The sequence below is a fragment of the Camarhynchus parvulus genome, chromosome 1 (genome assembly GCF_901933205.1).
Source record: "Camarhynchus parvulus chromosome 1, STF_HiC, whole genome shotgun sequence".
NCBI classification, from domain to species: domain Eukaryota; kingdom Metazoa; phylum Chordata; class Aves; order Passeriformes; family Thraupidae; genus Camarhynchus; species Camarhynchus parvulus.
The window spans coordinates 59,109,928-59,133,505 of NC_044571.1; the positions used below are offsets into that span (position 1 = coordinate 59,109,928).

The 23,578-nt window shown below is 41.1% G+C and overlaps 1 protein-coding gene across 1 annotated transcript; it reads right to left on the minus strand.

The window, feature by feature from the left end:
* Positions 1-224: 224 nt before the first annotated feature.
* On the minus strand, positions 225-22,101 carry OLFM4 (olfactomedin 4). The gene is made up of 6 exons (XM_030955405.1): positions 22,004-22,101; positions 19,711-19,788; positions 15,960-16,112; positions 9,756-9,968; positions 8,700-8,853; positions 225-1,141 (listed from the first exon to the last, which is right to left on the minus strand). Exons 1-6 carry the CDS (start codon positions 22,082-22,084, stop codon positions 348-350), a joined length of 1,473 nt encoding a protein of 490 aa, XP_030811265.1. The 5' UTR covers positions 22,085-22,101; the 3' UTR covers positions 225-347.
* Positions 22,102-23,578: the final 1,477 nt, after the last annotated feature.

Below are 23,578 nucleotides of genomic sequence, written 5' to 3' on the forward strand. Positions count from 1 at the left end.
AAATCAGTGGGTAATTAGATACTTGGTCACCAGATAGTCTGTGCCCAGCTATTTCTGCAAACAAAAAGCACTGAATCTAACCCCCAGAAAAAGGACAATTGAAAAGCACTGAGCACCAATAAACACCAAGAAAAACCTAAAAAAACCCATAATGCTAACTGCTGCCAGCAATATTAGTGGTCAGAGGGGGCAATCCCTTTAAAGAGTATAAGTACCTGTATGACACCCCCACATACAGGTCACCAGACCAAATGACCTCTGAACTGGCAGTAGCATTGTCTAAAGGTCCATTGGATCTCTTACATTGGCTGCTGCCAGTTTTATCCTATGTGTATCTCCCTGAGGCACTAAGGCTGAAAAGTCACATCGTATCTTACAAGGTAACCATCACTGTAAACATAAAGCTTCTGATCTGTGGGGCTGTAATCAATACTCTGGATTGTATCTAACTTTTTATCCATGATGATACTCACTCTGTTTTCTCGGCCAGTACTTGTGTCATACATGTAGAAGATCTCCTCTTTCTTAGTGTTCAATGGCCTTGTGGCGTAAAGAACACCACATACCATGAAAGCATTGGAAACAGATGGCTTGTACTGTCTCGTCTGCCAAGTATTTAGCACATCAAGTGTGGTCTCGTTGAGCTTGCTAATCACAATGTTGCCCACGTTATTTTCAGTTGAATATATTACCCATAACCCACTTTCATCCACGGCAAAATCTATGTCCTGCCATGCTACGCCTGCATAAGAGAAGCGGTTACCAATAGCAGCATTTGGAAGCTCCTTCCTCAAAACCTCTGTGTTTGTTTTTATATCGTGCTTCACCATATACCTTGAACCATAACGATGATAGTACAAGTAATTTTTATAAAGGGCAGCACCACTTCCTTCCCCATATACTATTCTCCTTTCATACGTATATTTAAACAGCAGTAAATCATCAAAGGAATTATAAATTCTGAAGTATTCTAAGTATCTGCCATCGGTGTTCAATGGTGCAACCCAATAGACATCATTCCCTGGGTTAGAGGGATCGTAATCTCTACCCCAGGAACCATATTTGTAGGAAAATCCTCTCCAGTTCAGCTTGGCAACATAAGGCTGGCTAACATTCATCGGTCCACGGTGAACACACGTACCTGTAAGTAAAGAGAAAAAAAAACAAATGTCATTACTAGGGGAGAGGTTTTGCAGACCATAGCCTCTAGACAGTGCTTAGAAGGGAATAGCTTTGTGACCAAGCACACCCATAAATGCACAGCTTCACGTGTAAAAGGCTCCTTTTGGGTCAAGGTCAGCAACTGGATGGCACCCAGTGTTCCAAGTTGACTCAAAAACTCAGAAAAAAAATAGAGTACATGTTATTACACTTATTTTAAAGGGGAGGTGGGGGATTAATTCACAGAAAGTAGGTGCTCGCTGTGCTGTTCCATACAAGGAACAGATTTCTGTTTCTACCCATTTGAGGCAGGCCAGCCTAATGCATCAGGAAATCCCCTGGAAAATACAATTTCAGAAGCATTTTAGGTTATTTTCTACCTCAGCTGAACTGAAAGCATGGGAGTTGGGGGAAAAAAAAAGAATGAGGAGCATCTGATTTCTGTGTATTTCACTGTGAAGGGGAAGAAAGGAGCAGAAGCAGCAGTAATTCCAGAGTCACATTTCAGATTAGCATTCTGCTGTCAGAATCACAGATTTACAACTGTGTGTCACAGCCACATGGTGCCTTCCACCTCAGGCCCTCAAAGAAATCTGCAGACAGTAACAACCACAGCCCAGGAAATGTACACTGATATTACTCTGACTTTTCACGTGGGGCAACTCTAAGGAAAATATTACTTCAAGCTGAACCAGAACAGCTCTGTTTTACACATATCAACTGCAAAACCATTTTCAGCATCATGGAAAAAATAAATACAAAAAACTGTTTCCTTTTACTCATGCTGAATCAGTGACATTCCTGTTTCCTCATAAATTCTCAATATTGTAAGTCACTTGTAGGAAAAAACTCCACTCAAAAATGTCCCTGGGCTTCTGATGAGTGTGAAGCTGCCACTGGCAAAAACCAGCATGCACTTTTCCAAGTGTTAACATTAGCTTTTTGTATTACTGCCACAAAAGTGTCCCAGATTTTTCTCTGTAGGGTTATCTTCACCTGAGGTAATGGAGACAGAGATATCAAGCGGCTAGCACCAGCTCACAAGCTTAGTGGTAGTCCAATGCTTCCCAGTTCAATGGGGTGTTCAAGCCACTAGAGATAGCCTTCCTTATTAAAGATGGGGTACAATATGAATAGACCCAAGTCTCACACATAAGGTAGTGAATAAATTAATGGCTAGAAATTTTGGTGTTAATAATATCTCCCTCAAAACAGGAACTCTGTGCTCTGACAGCTATGGTGCTGATGAAAGTAAAGACTAACTTTTGAGGTTTTAATACTTGGAGTGGGAATCGTGTCATGATTTCTTGCAGCTTCTATGACAAGAATGGCTCATAAGCTCAGTCATATGAAGGGATGTCTGGCATATAAATAACCTCTGTCTTAGCACAAAGAAGAAAGAGGAATAACAGAGAAAGATTTTTTCCTTTTGCCCTCAAAGCTGACCATCCCTAAGCATGGTCAGACAATACTTAAGCAGATGAATTGGAAACTCCTGAAACCACAGACGGGAAAAGTCTAGGAGACATTTTGCTCTCAAAGGCTTTGCAGTCTATCTCACAGAAAGAAGGAAAATTACAGGGAAAACCAATCTGAAGTATTCTACTTGGAAAAAGACTGGGAAACAAGATGATTAGTGAAAGAAATGCACAGTTGCAAAAGCAGAGAAATTTTTTCTGATCTGCTTTGCCTAGGAGAAAGGTGCTCTACCTGTGGGACTAGAAAACCTGCATCCTGAATGTTAGTAGCATCCAAGCAGTGACATTTATGCCAAAGTTCTGCATCTCCCCCTTTCTCAAAATGTATTATTTCTCTGCTTCTGCTGCATGCTACCTTCACTCCTCACAGTTTTGTACTGTCTTATGCTCGTGACTGTGACCTGAGGGACATGTGATTCACCTGCAGCCTTCTCTCAACATCTGTGAGGAAGGTGGGGAGCAGCTTTATATCAAACATAAATCACTATAATGAGATAAATCCCTATGTCCCCAGGCCATGTTGGCAAATTCCTTAGGGGCAGTACTGCCCATGGGAATAGCCCTTCATCACTGAGTCTCCATCTCATCTCTGATGGCAGAGAAGGTGGCACAAATTGTAAACACTCCCATCTCCTCCCCCAAACACATCTGTGTCCTGGGTTTCCCGCAGCTGAAACATGGCATGACCCTGGCTGAATGCTGCTTTCCTTCGTGCCACCAAGAATCCATTTGAATCAGCATTCCTGGCTCGGAGCAGATGAGCATTTAAGCATGCACTTAAGTGCTTTACAAAGGATGAGGCCCTGGAGCAGAAACCTCATTTCCAAATATAGCACACAAGGCAGGCACTGCTGCATGGCTGGCCAGGCTGGATCTCTGGAAATGGCACGTAGCATGTCTAGCAACATGGCCTCAGCACTTGGCACAGCTACCAGCATTTGGAGGTGCTTGCACCTCAGCTCATGCAAGGGAAGAAAGCTAAGGCAGCCAGTGCAAAATGGCTTGCAGCCTGCCAACTTCATAAATCAATTTGAACTGTTTTTTTCTCATATTTCTAATATGTATTGTTACCTCTGGCATGAGGACTTCTTTAAAGCTGGTGACATACTGAATATATTACTGTGCTTAAATCACAATAAACTTATCTCAGAATTAAATGGTTATTAAATGCTCAAAAACTCTTCATTTGTTTAAAAAAATGTAGCACCAAAGCTTGCAGGTAGTGAAGCACTGCTAAGCTCATCTATATGCGACCTCAAATAATTTTTCATGTCATTAAGCAGAATACAATTCCAGATTTATTTTAATAATTTATACATTGTTTCATAAATAAAAAACAAACGTGTGTTCAGCAGAGAGACCTTTTTTTACAAAAGAAATAATAAATTATTATTTCTTCCCTTAAAGAGATCTCTCTGCTGAACACTTGTTTGGTTTTTATTTATGAAACAATGAATTATTAAAATAAAGTTAGAAGTGTGTTCTGTTTTAATGACATCAAAAATTGTCTGAGGTTTCTATAGAGTATGTACTTGATTTTTATTTCCTTGAAAATTCTCCCATAATTATTATTTTTTTTTACAAAAATCCTCTGTGGTAGTCGGGGGTGATCTGTCTTTCACACATGTTCAGAAGAATTCATTGTTATTTATTTAATCTAAACTTGCCTCCCTGTCTAGATCTTGTGGGAAAAAATGCACAAAGGAAACAAAGTGTCATGTAATTTTGTAAATATTAGAAGGTACTTGAAATAAATCCATATGCATTATTCAAACTTCCAAGTTTTTTAACTCCTTTCTCCATTGTTTTGGGCCACAGATAAATGAAGTCCTGGTATTTCTGCTTTCCTTTGTCTCATGCTTATGTAGCAAACAGAGAAGGGAAGGACTAGCACAGTTACAGACACACATGCTTGTCCCTACATAAAGAACCAGTATCTCAGCTCAATTATATACTAATCCTTCTGATCCATCAGAAAAAGAGCTGACACCAAGTTGTCAGGACCAAAGGGAGCCTGACTTGCTCGGCTAACTGACTGCAGACTGAGCACGAGGCACACACTGCTGGGTCTCGCTTTACCCACTTCACTCTGAAGCACTGGCAGAGCACCTCAGCTTCTTACCCCAATACAAGAAAACATTCCAGCAGCCTCCTCCCACCAGGCAGCTGCATCTGATTGCAGAAGAGAAGGGACCACCCTTGGCCTATGCAGACAAAGGTCACAAGACAAGGTGGGACCAACATTGGAAGGAACTCCCACGAGGGGCACCGACACCAGAAGCAGGCTGGAGCTACATTCTCACACAGGCCCCCAAGCACCAGATGTGCACCCTCCCCTCCCATCCACTGCATCCAGATGTGGGAGCTGTTTCCTAGCTTTACTAGGGCTTGAGATACCAAAGACTGATCTCTAAAGGAATGGCTCATCCTGGCTCCTACTGTCTCGCTGACACAAGACCCACAAAGACACTCCAGTCTTCCACCAGTATCATGGGGGACAGAGGCAGGCTTGCAGCTGCATAAGAGATAACCTTTGAGGGCAACATCTAAGAGGGGATGGGGTGGAGGGAGGGCATCAGCTCCCTCCAATGCCAGTGAATAAATGCATGTGTCTCGAGGGGTAGTTCAGGGAGTTCTGGGGAGGACAACCGGCCAGCTCTGTCCAGGTGCCTCTAGGCATATCTCTCTCTTTGTATATGGATGCATTCACTTCAAAACACAACCCAAGTATTCAAAAAAACACAGACAGCTTAGGGTCCATAGGAGGTAAAACAAACTAAGAGTGAAATCACTCTAAGACTCCAATAAGACTGCCTAAGTTTCAGCATTAGGCTACTCCAGGTACTCGTCCTGCTGAGACCTACTCACCAGTAGTTTGAAACCCTAATTTCTGAGTGTATAAAATCCAGGAATAAAAAAAACAATGATTTTCCTTTCTTTCCATTTTGCCTTTGAATTTCACCTGACTCACTTTTCCCTGCTTCCTCTCTCAGATCATTTCAGTGAGCAACATAGCATCTTCTGCAGAGTCCCCAAAAGACCATCCTGGGGTCTTTTCTGTCCTTGCATACCCAAAGCAGCCACATGAGATCAGCCCAAAGGAAAACTAATGGATAAATATTTCTTCCCACTGGAGTGGTAAGGAGAGAGATGCCATGAACCACTGCAGATACAAAAGCCAGTGACAATATGGGGATGACTACCTAGATATCAGACACATACCTCTTCAGTCAGGGGAAGGCAAATGGAAACCAGTGATTTCTTTCTGCTATGTTATTTGAGACCAGGCCTGCTCACTTGAAGAAATACAGCAGCAAAAGCCTTGGGGGACGGAGTCAGAGGGGCTGCATACTACAGCACTGTGAAGCAAGAAGCTTTAATTAAACTTGCATTTAGACTCATGATCTTAGCTTGGGGATTAGCCAAGCTCTCTCTAGTTCATGCTGCCTACCCAAAATATGCAGGAGAGAGGATGAAGGGGGGAAGAAAAAGCAATCTGAAAACAGGACAAAGAGTGAGTTTAATACAAACATTATAAATATAATATGAACTAAAATCGGGTCAAGGCCAAGAGGTTTGGCAGGAATTCAAGACATTCAAGCTTGCAGAGAAAACATACTGAAATTGTATCCAAACACACAAATGGGTGCTAGAAAGCTCCAGAGGCTTAGCTGTGAAAGTCTATGCAGCACCTCCAAAATGACCAGCTAGGAGATGCAGCTTTCTCACATACTTACTCCATCCTCACAAGAAAAAATCTTACCGTTTTTAAGTGTTTTCAGATACAGTCTGCAGGACATGTAGTTGTGCTACAAAGTCCTCTGCACAGATGATAGTTGCTCCCCATGGGTCACACAAAGTCACAATATGCTAGTGCTGTGTAGATTAGCAGGGATCTGAGCCTACACAACACCTGGGTTATCTGTAGAGCTAGCATCTCCCAACATGAAGAAAACTTGCCAACATACAACAGTTTCTCTGCCAATCCCTTCTGCCATCCTCAGGGACCACACTCACCCTAAAGGAGGCCATGTGCTAATACACCCAAACACATCCTCCAACCCCTCCTGGGTTCCTACTTCTGGACAGAAAAACTCTCAGCTAACACCAAAGGTTGTCCTCTGCTGATGCCAGTGCTGGTAACTCTCTGGAAGTTGTTATACCAAGTAGGGTTTTTACTTCCTTCATTCTTTTCTGCTACAGGGCAGTGTTGCCTTATGCAAAGGTGCCTGAGCTGTCTGACCAGTCCAGAATAAGGCAATGCCAAAGCAATACCATTTTGAGACCAGATAAAGTGTACCCATCTCCCTACTGCGCCCTGAAAAACAATGCTGAATAAGTCTATTTCAGTCACAATTCCATGCAGTTCCATTTACCCACCCCAGAGCTACCATCCTGCTCTGGACCATGACTTGCCTATCCCTGCATGGAGCTGCACTCCAAGTGGTTTCCCCTTTCCTACACAGTGAAAGCTGCTATGTCCCACAGACAGGCCAACCACCCAGGTGATAAAAGCAGCCCTCTCCTCCATCACTCATGGAAGGACAAAGTATTCTTGTTCTGGAGCTCAGAACTTTCTCACCAAAACAAAAGCTTGCTGTCGGCTTGAAAAGAACGAGATTGTTTCTTTCCACACACCACCACCCTCAATAAATCAGTGAGATGCCCTTCAAGTACTTCTAAAACATTGTGCAGTTTTTTTCATTGAAATATTTCAAGCCCTTCCTTAAGAAGCAGAGAAAGGCCTTGAGATTTTTTTTTACTGCAGGTTTTTGTTTCGGATTTCTCTCCTGTCTGATTCCCAGACAAGGTGTTACTCATGCATTCTGTCAGAGAAACACAGCAACTGCTTGCATTGCCATGAAGCCCTAAGGAGGGACTGCTCACCCTAAGGGAAGCTTGTATTTCTGCCTCTCACCTTTCAAATGAAATGTTTGAATTAGCTGACCTCAAGGTGATGAGAGCTAAATGCTGGTAGGGAAAATTTGTGCTCCTTGAAAGGAGGACACAGCTCCTCCTTTAATATAGGCTCCTCTAGCTGATTGTTAACCAGCTTATGGGAAAAGGCAAGAATCTTCCCCTGGGTATTGTATACAACACAGCACTTTTGATCTTACAATACTCTGGCTAAAGGAAGCCCCTGTGTATAAAACACTCAAGGGACCAACCTGATTTTAGAAATCCTCCTGTCTGTTAATAACTGGGATTCTTGACCTGGCATATCCAATCTAGTGCTCCCTAAATGTTTTGCTCCAGTATGTCATATCTGACTCTCAAAATATCTCAGACTATGATTCACTCATAATATGATTTTTCAAACTGAACACAATGTCCAGACAAAAGTTCTTTCAGTTATAAACTAATTACCACACACCCTGTAACTCAACACCATTATATGAACTGCTCTCTGAAAGCCATTGATTCAGGCCCCAGAATAAAACCTTTCCTAGTTAAGAAAACTATAAAATCTTAGTTCCATTGAAATCAGTAATACAGCTCCTCCTGATCTTCCTGAGATCTGAATTTTTCCACATCCCTTGACCACTTGTTTTAGAAGGATCTTTTGATTGTCAAGCAAAAGTTATCTTCATGCAAAGCTCTCCTCTGGAGCTTACATATCTACAGCTTTAGTACATCAACAGTTGCTCATACATTTTCCAAGCAGCATTAGAGGAATATTGCCATGAACACAGGTCACTTTCACAGGAACTACTGAAAATCAAAGCTAATTAGTAAAAAGACATCATTTCCTACAGGTAATTGTTCTGAGGGGGAAAAAAAGGGGAAGAGGGATAGAGATTCACTTTTCAAACTATAGGTAAGAGGAAGACTGAAACTTCTTCTAGCTGAAAACAGCTACTGTGTTTGTAAGAATTTGAGTCCTGCCTTCATTTTCCTTTTGTACCATTGATAAACATTAGGAGCTGTCAGCTCAATTTTTCAAGAGCTAAGGGGTATCATTACAATTGTATTTAATATTAACAAAGGGGAGGCTCTGCATTTACAGTTCTAACCATGTATTATATTGTCTCTTATGTGTTACCCAACAGAAATGCTTACCGGGTGGGAAATAAGGAGGTGGTGTAGTTTTGGTTGCATTCTCTTCACACTCTTTCAATCGATTCTGCAGAGATGCAATTTGTCGACGAATTGCAAGGACATTGTTTTTGTCCAGTGACTCTAGTTCATTTACCAGTATAGTCAGATTGGTGATCTAGAGGGGCAAAAAGATAGCAAGTTTAATGCCAACGTTATTTTACAGATATTTGCAGGCAGGGCTGACCGCAGAAGATGCTACAGAAAAAGGTTCCAAGAAATGGGCCTGATCCTCGTAGCCTCAGTTTGACATTTCCAGCAGAGTACATAACCACAAGCATATGCTTTAAGACTAAGTTGTGTAACAGTGTGCAAAAATAGTGCTATTTTACTCATAGGGTAAAACTATCCAGTGAGTCTTGGGCATGAAGCTGTTGAACATAAAAAGTACTTATTCCAGCCTTACAAAAGTATCTGCAAATTTTATTTGCAAAGATAAATAGTTTTCTTAATCACCTGCTTGATGATATAGAGGACATTGGAGCAAATGAGATTTCACTTTCCATCTTAAGTAATCATTCTCTCTAGGTGAGTGATTAACTACAATTTTGAAAATGTGATTTATAGTCTGCTAGGAAGGTGATAGTCTTTCCCACTTCTTGATTTCTTATTGATTGAGCCACTGCCTTAGCAACCAGAAGCTAATTTTTTAATTATCTAAATTAAAGTGCAGAGGCTTTCAAGCATGGGGGTCTGAAAATTAATATTTATTATAATAATTTAATCAGCTTGTGTGTTTAAGACTATGCAAAACTTTTAATTTTCAGGCAGATATTTGGCAAAACCAGAATGGACTCCCTTTGCTTTGGGATTGCCTTACTTTTCTGTGGTCTATACCAAGGAATAAGATGTTAATACATTTAAGGTCAAGCTTTCTTTTAATTTATGCTGATGAAATGCTAAAATAATTCCACTAGCTGCAGTAGAGACAGACTGCATTTCCTCAGCCTAAACTCTAAAGAGAGAATGGACTATCTGTGTACTTGAACCCGCTGTGGCTAACCAAAACCTTGGCAATACCTCCAAATATATTTGCTCAACAATGGCATTGCTTCCAACAAGGCTGGGTTTCAGCTGAGTGACCAGCCTCTCCAGGTCACTGATTTCCACTTTCAGTAACTGGAAGTCCAGTTCCGTGTAAGATACACCGCCTGTCTCCACTTGCTGCACTCTGATGGTTAGATTGAGGATTTGCTGCTGATACAGTTCAATTCTTTTTGAGTACTCCCTAACCTGAAAGAAGGAAAAAAAAAAGAGATACATATTCAGGTTAGCAAACAAGACAAGACTGGCTGACATCCTTATTGTATTTCTGAGAAATATATATATATAAAATAGATATATTTTTAAGTACCCTATGCATATCTTCCACATACTTGCCATATATATTATTCCCATAAACTGCATAAATGTAAGCCTCATCACATCCATTAAAATATAAAATTTAACCCACATTTATTGTCAGCAGTTTCAAAAAATCCCCTCAGAAATGCCTGGGGATAACTGAAGGCAGAATTTTATTCACAATCTTCCATTTTTTTAATTCATTGCCAATATTGTCTCTGTGAGCTAATTTTATCCTCAGTATGCCAAGAACTTACATTGGTGAAAATTTTATTAGGAAATCTGCAGTGTATTATCCTCTCAAAAGCAACCAGAGAAGGCTGCAAAATGCAATAAAGGATCCCCAAGTTTTTCAACTTCATTTCCTATTAACTCTGAATCCAAATAGGAATTTACCCTGTGTACATTTGAATTGTGTCAAACATTGGCAGAACTGATTTGATGCTTGTCTTTGGGCAGGGAGGAAACATTTAAACGCAGCGTTAAAAATCAAATCTGGTTTAAATGAAAGTGTTAAATTTATGGCAGGCGTTAGCTGGAGTAATTTATATAGCAGCCTTTTCAGCCTTTGAAGCATTAAATAGTTGTCCAGATAAATATATTTTCACACATATATCTGCCGAGATAAAGGTCACAGCACAAGTATTGTGAAGCAGAATGTTGAGAATATTATATGGATTTGGGACTTCCCTTAGAAATGTTAGTTCCTTGAAATTTAACGCTTTGGTAAAGGCGCATAATTTCTCACCCATATGCTTCATATATCATTATATCACAAAGATAAGTAGGAATAAATGTAAATAGCTTGTTGCACTAGTAACTTCATATTTGTGCCCTCAGATGGTATTTGTGCCTCTATCTACAGCACTGTAATTTCCATTACTATTATTTCTTCAGCTGAAAGACTTACCCTATATCTTCACATGCATTCTTGCATTATCTTAACATTAAAATAGAGTCAAAACTTTTTTCTCATTGTCTGAAATCTTGCCATGGTGTGAAGACCACAGACTCCCTGTTTCTCTGCTCTGGCAGTAGCCCTTGAGACAGGGACCGAGAAAAAAAACCCACATTTCTCAAATAATTCCTTTCAATCTTGATTGAATCCCTTGGGTACCAAAGAGGAGGTATGGGAGCTCATGGCATGGAAATTTAGAAGTTATGTAGCGATGTGGACTAAGGAGGAGAAGCATAAGAGTAGATCCTCTGTTCAGAAGTATAATTTATCAATAATGGCACAACTATACCGTGAATCTTAAGCCGCTACAAAAACCCTGCATGGACACACATAGTATACACCAAAACCAGGATGCTCAGTTCCATGTATTTAAATCTGAGTTTGAAACAGATCTTCTGTTCTAAATGTGTGCAGCCAGGCTTCGAGCTGCTCAAAACTGTTGAGTTTCCACAAGCTGTGGCAGAAACACCCTGGCTCACAGCACTGGATGCTCTAGATCTCCCAGATCAAGCCAGGATAACTTCAAGTCATTGAATTAGGAATCAAAACTTATATAATTCAAGTTACACAATTAAGAATCAAAAAATAACAGCCTGAAAGACCTAGACCTAGTTCCTTGTTACTGGCTAGCAACAGTGATAGCTGGGATCCCTTGCCATAGCTGCCACCATCATCTGGTAGGGAATAGCAAGAAGAACCAATCCTTTTGGAAAAGTCAGCAGTGCTTGGACCTCGCACTTTCAATGATCACCAAAATTAGTTTGGTGTTGAAATACAACCTGTAAAAAAATCATTTGGAAAAATTATTCAAAGGTGAATGTTTAAACTGTGGGTCTAGAGTTTGTTCAACAACAACAACAAAGTAAGAATTTTATTACAGCCTGAGAAGTACGAAGCAAGTCCATTTTTGAGCAAAATTGCACTGCTGTGTGACGCTATGTCTATCACAGAGGTATCTGGAAATCTGTCTAGGTATTAATAACCTTTCTCACAGTAATACTGGAAATAATTAATGAACTTTCTCACAGTAATACTGGTAATAATAATGCAATACAGACCAAATCTACAAACCACTGAAATAAACAGGCTGCTGGAATTAATGATGGCTACTCATTAGTGAGTAACCTGTGAATTTGAAGTTTTCTCCAGGGTTTTCAGAGCCTGGACAAAATGCTGAGGGCTGGAACAAGGCATACATAGTTATTTCAGCCCTGACTGCAGAATGCAGACCTGAAGTTCTCCGCCCATATTAGAGGATTTTCACTCAGTCAACCATCTAGGTCATTTAAGGACACGTCAACACCATCCAGCAGAGTATAGTTGAGCCTGAGCTAGCACCATCACTCTGCAGTGCTCTGCACAGCCACACCAGCGTCGCAGAGAGCTTAAGCTAATAGCTCCCCTGGCAAATTACAGGACAAATAAAATTTTCTCAGCAGCGCTGCACTAACAGGTCTACACAGCTTTTGCAGATAAATCCAGCACATATGTTAAACACTGCAATGCTCTGTGTGGAGATTCCTGCCTGCTCAGATCTGGTTTAGGAGTTTCTGTGGGTTAGAAATATCAGTTGAAAAAGAACACAATATTGTTCTGTTGATTGGCAGATAGATTTAAGTAGTTTGTAATCCCTGCTCTTCTACTGCACCTACCTGCTAGAGACTGCCTATAGTCTCTTGACAGGCTGGCACAGAAATTCTGTGCATATCCTATTTTTAGGGATACAGATCAATAACTAGTACTGATGCTGCTGTATTTGTCATAAAAGCCTCAAGAAAGCTATGATGAGTGCATACAGCCTGGATTAGCCCTTTATGGGAAGAAAATGGAACCATGTGAGGAATACGTAAGAGGAAAAAAACTTCAGTTTCAGTTTTTCCTCATTCCAAGTATTGTCACCTTCATTTAATGAAAAGGGCAGGAAAAATCTGCAATGCTCATTTAGTGTGTCATTTACCTGCAACTGGTATTTATCAAAACAGGTTTTGCAGCATGCAAGCAGACACTTCTCCAGCACAGATTTAGAGAGTACAGAAGGGGGAACAGAGCTACAAGATGAAGATGTTAAAGAAAAACTGTGAGAGGAATGAGGGAAAATAAGAAAGAAATTACAAACCCAGCAACTTTCTAAAACCATTCAGCCCAGGACACTGGCTTAGAGCAGGTTTGACCTCTACAGATCCATAAGGAGCAAGGCTGGCCGTCTGCCTTCTGAGATGGAGAAGAATTCCATTGCAGGTTAACCTGTTGTGAAAAGCAAGTTTTTTTGCTCCTGTTTCTGTTAAGTCAGAATGTTGTGGCCATTGTGAGCCATGTTCTGAGGCACTTTCTCTCCTTGTGACCATGTGCTGATCCATCCCTGTTAGGGAATTGTCTTCTCCCCCTTTCTATTGAGAGGAACAGTCAATTCCCACTTTGCTTTAAAAGGTTAATTTTCTTCTGTAATCATAATTATGCTGGCAAAGGTTGATGTGACAGAGGAAAAATTAGTCTGGTATTTTCAGCCTACGGTTTGTACTCACTTGGCACATGAGAGCATCTCTTTATCTGCAAGCTTCCTTGCCTGCTGATTCTATAAAAGGACCCCCTTGCTTTTTGAATTAGCCAACAATCAGGCAAAAGGTTAATGATCCAATCAGGTTGTTTATCTGGGACTTTTAGCACATGGGAAGCATCCTTAAAAGGGTCCAATCCTGCAGCTCCAATCCAGGAAAAGTTCCCATGAGCTTCAGAGGGCGTTTTAGAAGAGCAACAAAAGCGTGGATTCTCAGAGCCAAAAAAGGAAGCACTCAGAAGAAAGTCCCACTTCTGTGGTGAGACTAGGTTATGCCTGAATGCAATTCCCTACGAATTTGCTCAGGATCATTTCTAATAACAATCAATATTGAAAGCTTATGTTTCCTCCATTTCATTATTTCCCGGTCTCTATGAGTATTATCATGACTGAATTAAGATAAAGGATTGCGTAAGAAGCATTTTTTATACAATTTGAAAAGTATTTTTGAGCATGGAGATTTATGCATGACAGGACCTCAGAATATTTAACTTCAGATATCAATAAGGTAATGCTCAAAAACTCTCTTCTTTCTATAAAAAAATAGAACATTATAACTGAGAAATCTTACACACATCAATTTACACCAAAATTCAATCTGTTCATTTCAATTTCTGACCTAAAGTGTCTCTGTGCCCATATCACACGAAAGTATATGTCACACTTCAACTAGATACAGTGTAACACTGCTTGGCTGATTGGTCTCGACAGGATGAAATTCAGTGAAGCCTAAGTCGGGAATTTTCACTGTCTGCAGCACGAATTGCAAGTCGAGGTCAGTGTCTACACTGTGGTACACTGCTGAGCATGGAAGGGTGACAACAGTCAAAGCAGCTGACACCAGCTGGCAACCTAGACATTAAAGTCTAGGGTGGGGCTGAGTGCTTGCCCTGAATTTAGAGGTGAGTTTCAGGTACAAATCTGGACACCTTATTTTAGATATCTATAGCAGTAACCTGTGTTCTTATATGGGCAAGATGTCTGAATTAATTGGAGATATGAGGTTGTCCACACAGAGAGGTCAAGCAGTACTTGAGATGCTCCCATATCTGCCTGGCACTAGCCTAAAGGGGACATGCACCATTCTGAGTAAAATACCAGTAAGAGATAGGTTACACCAGCACAAGAGACTAGGAAAGGTGGTACACAACCACCTTAAAGAATCATGCCAATATCTGACTAGGAATCATGCCCCTCATCCTATCCCAGCACAATTACTTTCAAATGCTGGCACTGATCACAGTGGGAACAGTATGGGGGGCCTGAAATCTCAGGGGTTTTCATGGCTCATCAACCCTGAGCTGCACTTCCATGCTCCAAGGGATCAGGTAACTCCTGCACTTGGAGGCAGCAGGACTTATGTCAGTTTGTCCTTCATATGCCTGCTAACAACTGAATGTGATTCACTGTTAGCTCCAGCTCTTTCAAAACAAACTATTTGAACTGAAAGATCTTACCACAGAATCCTACGCCTGTTGTTGTGGGTTTTATGCACAACTTCTTATCTGTTCTTGATTATACCAGAGGAGGGTTATGAATATTTATGATTAGAATTTATAATTTAATGCTTTGCCTTTTCTGCTGATTAATTCAAGGACACTTCGTTTCTTAAGATGCTTGGTTTCCAAAGAAAACACTTTCTTCTGGACACCTAATCTGAATCCTGAATATTTATCCACCATAAAAAGTCAAAAGCAGACTCCTGTCTTCACAGGCAGCTTCACCCAGTGCACTTCAGCATGTGTAGGTTTGCCCGAGTCCTCAAAAAATGGATCTCAATTCATGCAGCAAGCAACCAAAGCAGTGTTTGTCTTCAGCAGAAATGCATAATTCAGCAGTCTCACTGCCACAACTTCAGATGTTGAAAAGAATGATTTTTTTTTAATTTATTTATTTTTCCCTGTGAGACAAGAAGCAGTGCAGGGGCAATTATTCACCTACTTCTTCACTCTGGACTGTGGTGACCTTTCTCCTCTTTCCCTTCACTGCCTTCTCACAATCTGGCTGGCTTGATACAAATAATAACACATGAAAGAGCAGGAGGCTTGGCTTCCTATAGCATCGTGTAGCAATCACAAACTAATAGAACTGAGCCAAAAGAGGAAAAACAAAACCATTCTTCCAAAGCATACCATATGCCTCTAGCTCAAAAAGCCTAGAGAAGAGACCTGAGAATATTCAAATGTATGACATGTTACAATGTCAAAGATTAGAGATTTAGTCACCTTTCTCCTTGTTCTTATGGAGCTCTCTTTCCCACTCTTTTAAAGACACACCACAGAAAAATGCTCACTGCTGTACTTTTTTGTAGGCAGCCATTCTTCAGAAAAGATGCAACTGTTATTTTTAAGACAAAAGAACACCTTACTTTAGAAAGCTCTGCCTCAAACTTCTCTGAGAGCGTTGTGGCTATGATTTCCAGTTGCTCAGCCTTCTGCACTGGAAAGGTGGTATCTGGCAAGTACACAGAGCACTGACAAGTTCCTTCATCATTCACAGAGCCGGACACATTGGCAAAGAGCTGCAAAAACAAATTGGTAAGAAAAAATGTGTTAATATTCTTCTTTAGAATCAGTACCTAATAATGTCTGGCAATAATATGAGTTGTGTCAATCATGAGATCAACAATTTCTTTATTAGTCATCTTTCACCTTTTTCTTCCAAGGAACTCAAAATATCTAGCAATTTTTATTACTCATCCTTACAAATCTCTCTAAAACTAGTTAAATATTGCTTTAAAGACTTTACCATTGGAAAAATGGAGACATATAATAGTCCTTACTTTCCCAATCTTGTGTACAATGTTCCTAAGATAATGAAATAACTTTTCCAGCATATAGAAAAGCAGGCAATAGCAGGAAAATAATGTAGTAAGTTAGGTCATACACCTACTATTTTGTTCATATAAATTGGACAAATGATTTAGTCATTTACATCCATAGAGAAGAAAGTACTGATACAGAACTAGTAACAGGGAATGTTTCAGAAAAAAAAAATCATTCATTTGAAGATTTGCAGCCAGCCACAGCAAACAGACACGTGCATTTAATTATACACCACTGAAAGGTGATGAATTAAATATGCAGGTTTGGCCTAGGGTAGAGATTTTTATTTTGCTACAAAATATTGCTCATAACACCCACATATCACAGCCCGCCCATCCATCCTCGTGGATAGTTGGCAAAGCTTCTGCCCATGAATTGCCTTGTCCCAGCTGTCTGCATGCTCACAGCATCATCACCGTGCAATGTGCATGAGGGACAGAAAGGTCAGGGCTGGCACCTCCTGATCTTGCCATAATTTACAGCCAAGGCACACTGTAGTCTATAAACACCAGGCTGAATACTGAGTGTGTTCAGAACAGTTCTTTTTGTTTGTACACAAAATGTTTCCAATTCATAAACCTATCACGAATTTATTAATAAAGATATTTGATGTTACTTTAAAATATTCTGGCACACACTTCAATACAGCTGCATATTTTAAAGCTACAGACTTGCTCTTTAAAAACACTTCTTTCTATAATCTCTTCTGCCTTGCAGAAATCCCAGTGTTATTCATGTGTTTTCTCTTTTTCTTTCCCTCTTGAAAATAAAAAAGCAAACAACAAAACTATGTCCTGAGAGCTGACATTTCAGTACTTCTTCCCTTGCTTTTTCACAGTTGCTTTCAACTAATGCTCTCATGGAAAAACCAGCCCAGAACACACAGTGATGACCAGCACCAAAGTTGTCTTGATCTGTGAGCCCAAAAAGAGAAGAGCAGCAAGCAGGAATGATCCCAGCTCACACTTCTGGCAACCCCTTTACTGCAGCCACAACAAACAGCATGCATCTCATTTTGAAAGAAAGCATGGAAAGACGTTTTATCTGTGTTATTCAAGCACCATGGGTCTTAAGACTTCACTCAGACTGCTGAAGACATTTAACATGAAAGGAAGCAGAGAAGTATCTCATGGCATTCCAGAATGTCCCAGCATATAACTTGCATTAATTTCTCTGCCAGGCAGGTTAACAAAGCACTTCTGAAAATCCCACTGAGAACACATTATGTCTAAGTTTCCACGTATTTTTGAAGATATGGCTACCAGTATGTAAATTACTATGAAAAATTAGTTCCTATGTCACTTAGTCCTCAGTGAGTCCTCAGTGCCTTGGCATGGTTGGGATGGCAGGCAACTTGCTCAGCAATAAAAAAGGAACAGATGGGAAAGACCAAAGGAAGAAATAAATGTGGCTTAGTGAGTATATGGGAGCTTCTTCAAGACTGTTGCCTATTAGCATGCTAACTCTTGTGTGGAAGGTATTGTGATCTGTTCCTTCTGTGTGTAACACAAATATGAGTACATGTCTGCAAGAGAGAGCATGTTATACATTGCATAGCAATATTGTGTGGTATACCTTTGTATGCATTATACACCCTGCTGTAAACTACAGTCTCAACTGTATTATACCAATCAGTTTTCTAGACTTAGCCTGCCTATTTCATGAGCTAAAAAAAAAATCATAAATGTATTCAGATATCTCCCAAAAAACCCCTTGAACTCATGCTTTTAACCTCCCTGTGAAAAACAATCATTATATTTTAACATTTGAGTTAGGAGGGAGCTTTGAGTTTAAGGCAGAGCTTCATTTCAGTAAGTGCCACTTATATTGAAGCCAACAGTTTCCCCAAAAGAGTGGAAACAGCCTGGACAGACAGAACTGCTTCCATTCTTCCACAGACATTACAAACATTGGGATCATGATGTTGACAAGACCAAGAAGCATTGTTTAGTTAAAAGCCCCTTGGGTCAATAAGTGCTTCAATCAAAATATAATACCAGCCAAATGACAAGCATGTAACAAAAATGTCTTTCGTCATCCTGTAGAAAAATACATGAGATAGACTGCTACTTTTGATGGAGTTGTACGGTTTTTAAAGTTTAATAATTTATACAGAACACTCAAAAGAGAGCAAACTGTCCTAGCCTACAGCAAGGACTTGACAGCAACATTTCACTCTGCAAAATTGTTACATATACGTATTTGAAGCTATGAGAAATATTCCTTCTCCACATCCCTTCAAATTAAGAAAGGGAGTAGGAGCGATCAGTTACTCAGTTTTCTGAAAATCAGGAAATTTGTCACTGTAGCCTAGCGATATTTGCAGCTCTAAATCAGCTGTTTGCTCATCCTAAGACAAAGAATGGGATCCACAGAAAGAACATAGCAGGGCCACAGTAGGGACAGAAGCCACCTCAGCTGCTCAAGGAAATGGATAAAGTTTGGGTCCTGCTAACCAGACTCTGAAAGAGAGCTCTGACTCCATTTAGCTTTCTAAATGCTCTACTGGAGCCAGAGACTCAACTCTGTCTCAGAAGAGGTCCCTCCACACACCCTATATGCCACACTGGGCTTGCCTGAACATAAAAAGATCTGTTGTGAAGCTGAACCTGTGCCTTGGATGAGCTCTGGTCTTGACAACAATTTGCAGGACCATATAGAGCAATTGCAACCCACTGAATCTGCTCCAAAGTGAACATGTTATTGAACAGTCACTGATAGAAAGAAGGAAAGAAACTGAACTCTGAAATCTGCAGACTATGTACTTAAGCACTGCACTAGAAGGCACAGAAATAAGACTCAGGTCCCTCTATCATCAAAGAGCTGATAATATTTTAACTAGGTAGAACAGGGAGAAACAAGATTTTCTCACTCCCAGCAACCACAAGTGGGCACTCCTCAGAAGATGCTTCCAAGGCTCTGTTCTAGTTTACAAGAGAAGACTTCCTTGGTGAGACTGTAATCACCAAACTGTTTGCCACATTGGCATTAAATCCCCAGGGTCCCATCTGTTTCATGTCTGTGGTTCAGTTCAGTAGTTACAAGGTTAATGCCAAAGTTTTGGATCTTACTTAAGGCATTGAATGACACGGTAACAGTAGCGATGATTTTGGAGATTCACTACTTCCTAAAGTATTGGATACACAACACATAGATGCTTCTTCCAGGCAGTACAACTGGTTTGCCTGTGTCAGAGTTAAATCACTTAGCAACTGTATAGCATTAAAAGAAAAGTACCTAAGTTCCTAAATTTTGTCTTTTCTGGACTATATTGAAGAATAGTAATGGTTATACCTTTGGGGAAGGGAGCAATTTGCCATTCGTATTCCCAGGCTGAGTCAGATATGGAAGCATCGTACTGAGATGAGTGGTCTGAAAAGCAAAGGAAAGGTTGTTTTAGTGTGATTTTCTGCATACAGCACCATCCCTTCCCCACCAGATAGCCCCCATCCTGCAGCTCCAAAGCACTTTGATTTTATCATGGGAGCTATCCTGAGCAACTGTAACATTTCTGATCTGCTGCTGAGGCGACAGTTTCCCTGGGCACAGCGTCACTTCACAGACACCTCTTCCTGAGGAAAGGCTCTGTGTGACCAGAGGAAGGCAGGGGACACTCAGCCTGTCAAGGAGGTGTGAGCTGAGGATGTGACGGGCAGCCGTGGCAGATTGCATGGCAGTCTAAAGGGATAGTGCCGTGCCCCTCTGCCCTAAATCCAGAGAATACTGTCCTCCCAGCAGGAATGTCCACCTCCTCACCCCCAGCTCATGTCCCAGCCTCTAAGCAGAGGACTCGCTGCCCCTTTCACACCAAGTTGTCAGGCTGTGAGATGTGATGGCTGGGAAACATGTCCCACTCTGCTACTAGCACCACGGAGGTGACAGCATCCCACCGTGGCGAGGGAGCACCGGGAGAAGACGCCACACTGCCAAGGATACAGCCAGATCCACCCTGGGAGCCTTTTATGCAATAAGAATATGTACATTCCCCTTAACTTCCATCTGTGGCTAATGCCCACTTTCCTGCCACAGCAAAGACAGCAGCTGTCACCCTGGCACCATACTGGGGGTTACCACGGCCCCACACAGTGCGAGGAGCACGGTGCATTGCTGTGATGCAGCACACTGTCACCCATAATGGGATCTCACCAAAACCTGTGTCAAACTGGGAACTGGAGCAAGACACCCTCAATGTCAAATGGTGTAACAGAAGGAGCATCAAATGGGCTTTCCCTGCAATGGGATGCACTGCTGGGTGCTTCTGCATTTCCCAAATCCCAGCTGGAACCCTGCTCCTGAGCCAGGGGATGGTGGGGATATCCAAATGGCTGGCAAAGGGCAGCTCTATTAAGTAGTGTAAACAAGCTTTGTGGGACAATTTGCCAAATAAACCCTCTTGAACAGGTACTTGTGTGCTCATACAATTACACTGAGCATGATGGGCAGCTGGTAGCAATTAACAGTGTTAGGGCAGAGAGCACCCCAAATTGTGCAAATGACACAAACTCAGGACTAGCTTAAAGCTAAGCAGACTAAGGAGGATTTTCTCTCCTATTAAGCTTTCTATCTTCAGCTTATCAACATATATTTACACCTCCATCTTGAATTTTGCAGCTTTTCATTCCTTGAGCAGATAAAAGTACCTTCCCAGGAGGTGCTAACTTTACTGCCTGCATCCACAACACTCCCAAACTTAAAAAAAAACGTAACTAGGGGCATACAGGAATTTTCTCGTTGGTGAATAAACCAGATAAATTAGAAAGAATTATCAGGAGCCAAAATGGTTTCTTCCCCTCAAATTTTAACTAATAAATACCAAAAAGGCAGTCATTTTTGATCAAACAAAACCAAAATGCTTTGCTTCATTTGAAAAATTTCTTAAGATAGTCAGAAACTGTTTTCCTGAAAAACTGAAGCCCCATTTTAAATTTGAAAAAAAAAGGGGGGAGAGACAGTACAAAATCAAAACTGTCTTTCACTAATATAATTTTTTGCTTTTAAAAAATATTTTTCAAAGTTTTCTACTTCCCCCCTGAATTTGATGCAGCTTTTGGTTGGGGGTTTTTGTGGGGGTTTTTCTGATGGATTTAGTCTCCTTTGAATTTCTCTCTTGCCCATCCAGATAGTTTTTTAGGGAAGAGGGAGAGCACCCAACAATAACCAACCAATATGGCTTTCATATGCCCAGTTACAGGGTATGACAGCAATCATGCAACTGGGAAAGCTCCCACCTCCCAGTTCCTTCCACATCAAAGATGAGGATCTGTTCCTGCTATAAGCCCTTGCTAATTAATTAGAAGCTACATAGAGCATTTAATATCCAGTCAGATCCTCACTGGGACTTGCACTCATCTAACCAAAGGCAGAATTTGACTCTGACTTTAAACCTGTGCCTCACTTTTACATTTATTACCCAGTCCCTATACATTAACTGGGGGGAGGATGGAGGAATACTTTAAACTTTCTCCATTCAGAGACCTCAACATTTGTCTAATAATTTTCCAGAAACCTTAAAATAATTTTCATCAATCTAAACTAGGTGAGAAGACAAGAAGGCACCAAAGCTCAGGTTATGAGACCCCCATCTTACCACTCCTGTTGCTGCTGTCGTCTCAGCCAGAGCACTCATGCTCTGCATGAGGAAAAGAACAGCCACCAGTGTGTGCTTCATCTTCTCAGCCTGCAGGTGTGACTGCAAAGGGAGAAAGGGTGCCTTATATAGTACAGTCTGGGGATTTCCCCAACCAAACCTTAAGGAACTTGTACGATATTTTTACAGGTTTTGGAGAAGTGATGTCATAAACTCATAATAACCAAATTACTAAGGTACAAAGAACACCAGTTACCATCATAAATTAACTATATCCAGTTTTCTAACAGGAAACCTTTTCCATGGGATACAGTATCTGATCTTAATCTTGATTCTATAGAACATCAGGTGCTTATTTGCTATGAGAGGCAAACAGACCTTCCCCTTACAGTGACTCAATCATAAAAATCCTTGTAGATTATTTGAAGATTCCTTCAAAGTTGTGCAGACAATACACATCATTGTGGTATTACTTCCTACGTATACAGAAAAGAGCAGGTCAGGCTAGACTGCTCCCACACCAGAATCATGTTTCCCTTGTCCCAAAGGCTGACGGACCTTTGCCAATAAGTAAAATACACAGAGGTCTCTACAGCTTTTCAGTTCCCTTGATTCTCACATAGCACAGGTGGGACCCAGACTACCTCCCATTTCATTCCCAGCAGGTTTGTGAGTCATATATTAACACTATGTGCCCATTAATGCTTACTCGTGCATTAACGCTGTGTACCCATCTATGCTTACTCCCCTGCTCTCTTTTCATCTGGCTGCATTCCACCTGACCACAATGATTCACTGTCCTGTCTCTAGAGCACTCATCCAGAGAGATGAAAAAAGGTCACACGCAATTAGCATGCCCCCCACACTCCCCAGCTGTGACACACCACCCAATGAGAGCCAGCAAGCTGCCTGCAGTTCCCACAGCACTCAACCCACCATGGGAATTCTCCACTCCCAACAAGCTACTGCCCTGACAGAGTCAGCTGCAAACCTCCTGTGCAGAAGAAACTAAAATTTCTTTGCTGAGTTCTTTGGATCACTGGGAAAATGAGTTTGGTGTTTGGAAGAAAGGTTCTAGTTGGGACCAAGGGAGTGGCTACATCTAGGCACTTATAAAAGCCAAGAAGTCTCGAGACCAAAACACGACCACGACAAAACATCATTTTCCTTTTCCTTCTTCATCGTTCTACTTGAGTCAGCAACAAAAGGCTGTAGCTGTGCCTAAGTGAAGAAAGGGGTTAGGAGACTTACTCCTCTCTAAAGTTGGTGGGAGGAGGTCACAGCAGGAGCAGCAGTACTTCTGAGCAGCAGTGCTACTTCATATGAAACTCATCTTCCTGGTGAGGGGCTCTTAAGGCTTCCTTGAACTACCATAGCATTATCATCTCCAGGTGGCAATGGGAAAGCTGAGGCTTAGGGCAAATCCATACTAGAAAATTCTTGAGAGAAGCCATGTCCATTGGAATAAGTAACATGTTTTTTAACCACAGCTTTGCATAAGCATAAGCTTCCTGACATATTCACAAGGCTGGCAGCAGCTTGTTGCAGGGTAAGGATATAATAACTTCTTGCAAA

What these genes read in the sequence shown, in the direction of transcription:
- OLFM4 (XM_030955405.1), bottom strand. Translation starts at nt 22,084, where the DNA reads ATGAAGCACACACTGGTGGCTGTTCTTTTCCTCATGCAGAGCATGAGT. An exon ending in TTGAGCAAATATATTTGGAG is followed by an intron (nt 8,854 to 9,755) that starts GTATTGCCAAGG and finishes TTGCCCCTCTAG; the next exon opens with ATCACCAATCTGACTATACT. An exon ending in ACCTCCTTATTTCCCACCCG is followed by an intron (nt 1,142 to 8,699) that starts GTAAGCATTTCT and finishes CTTTACTTACAG; the next exon opens with GTACGTGTGTTCACCGTGGA.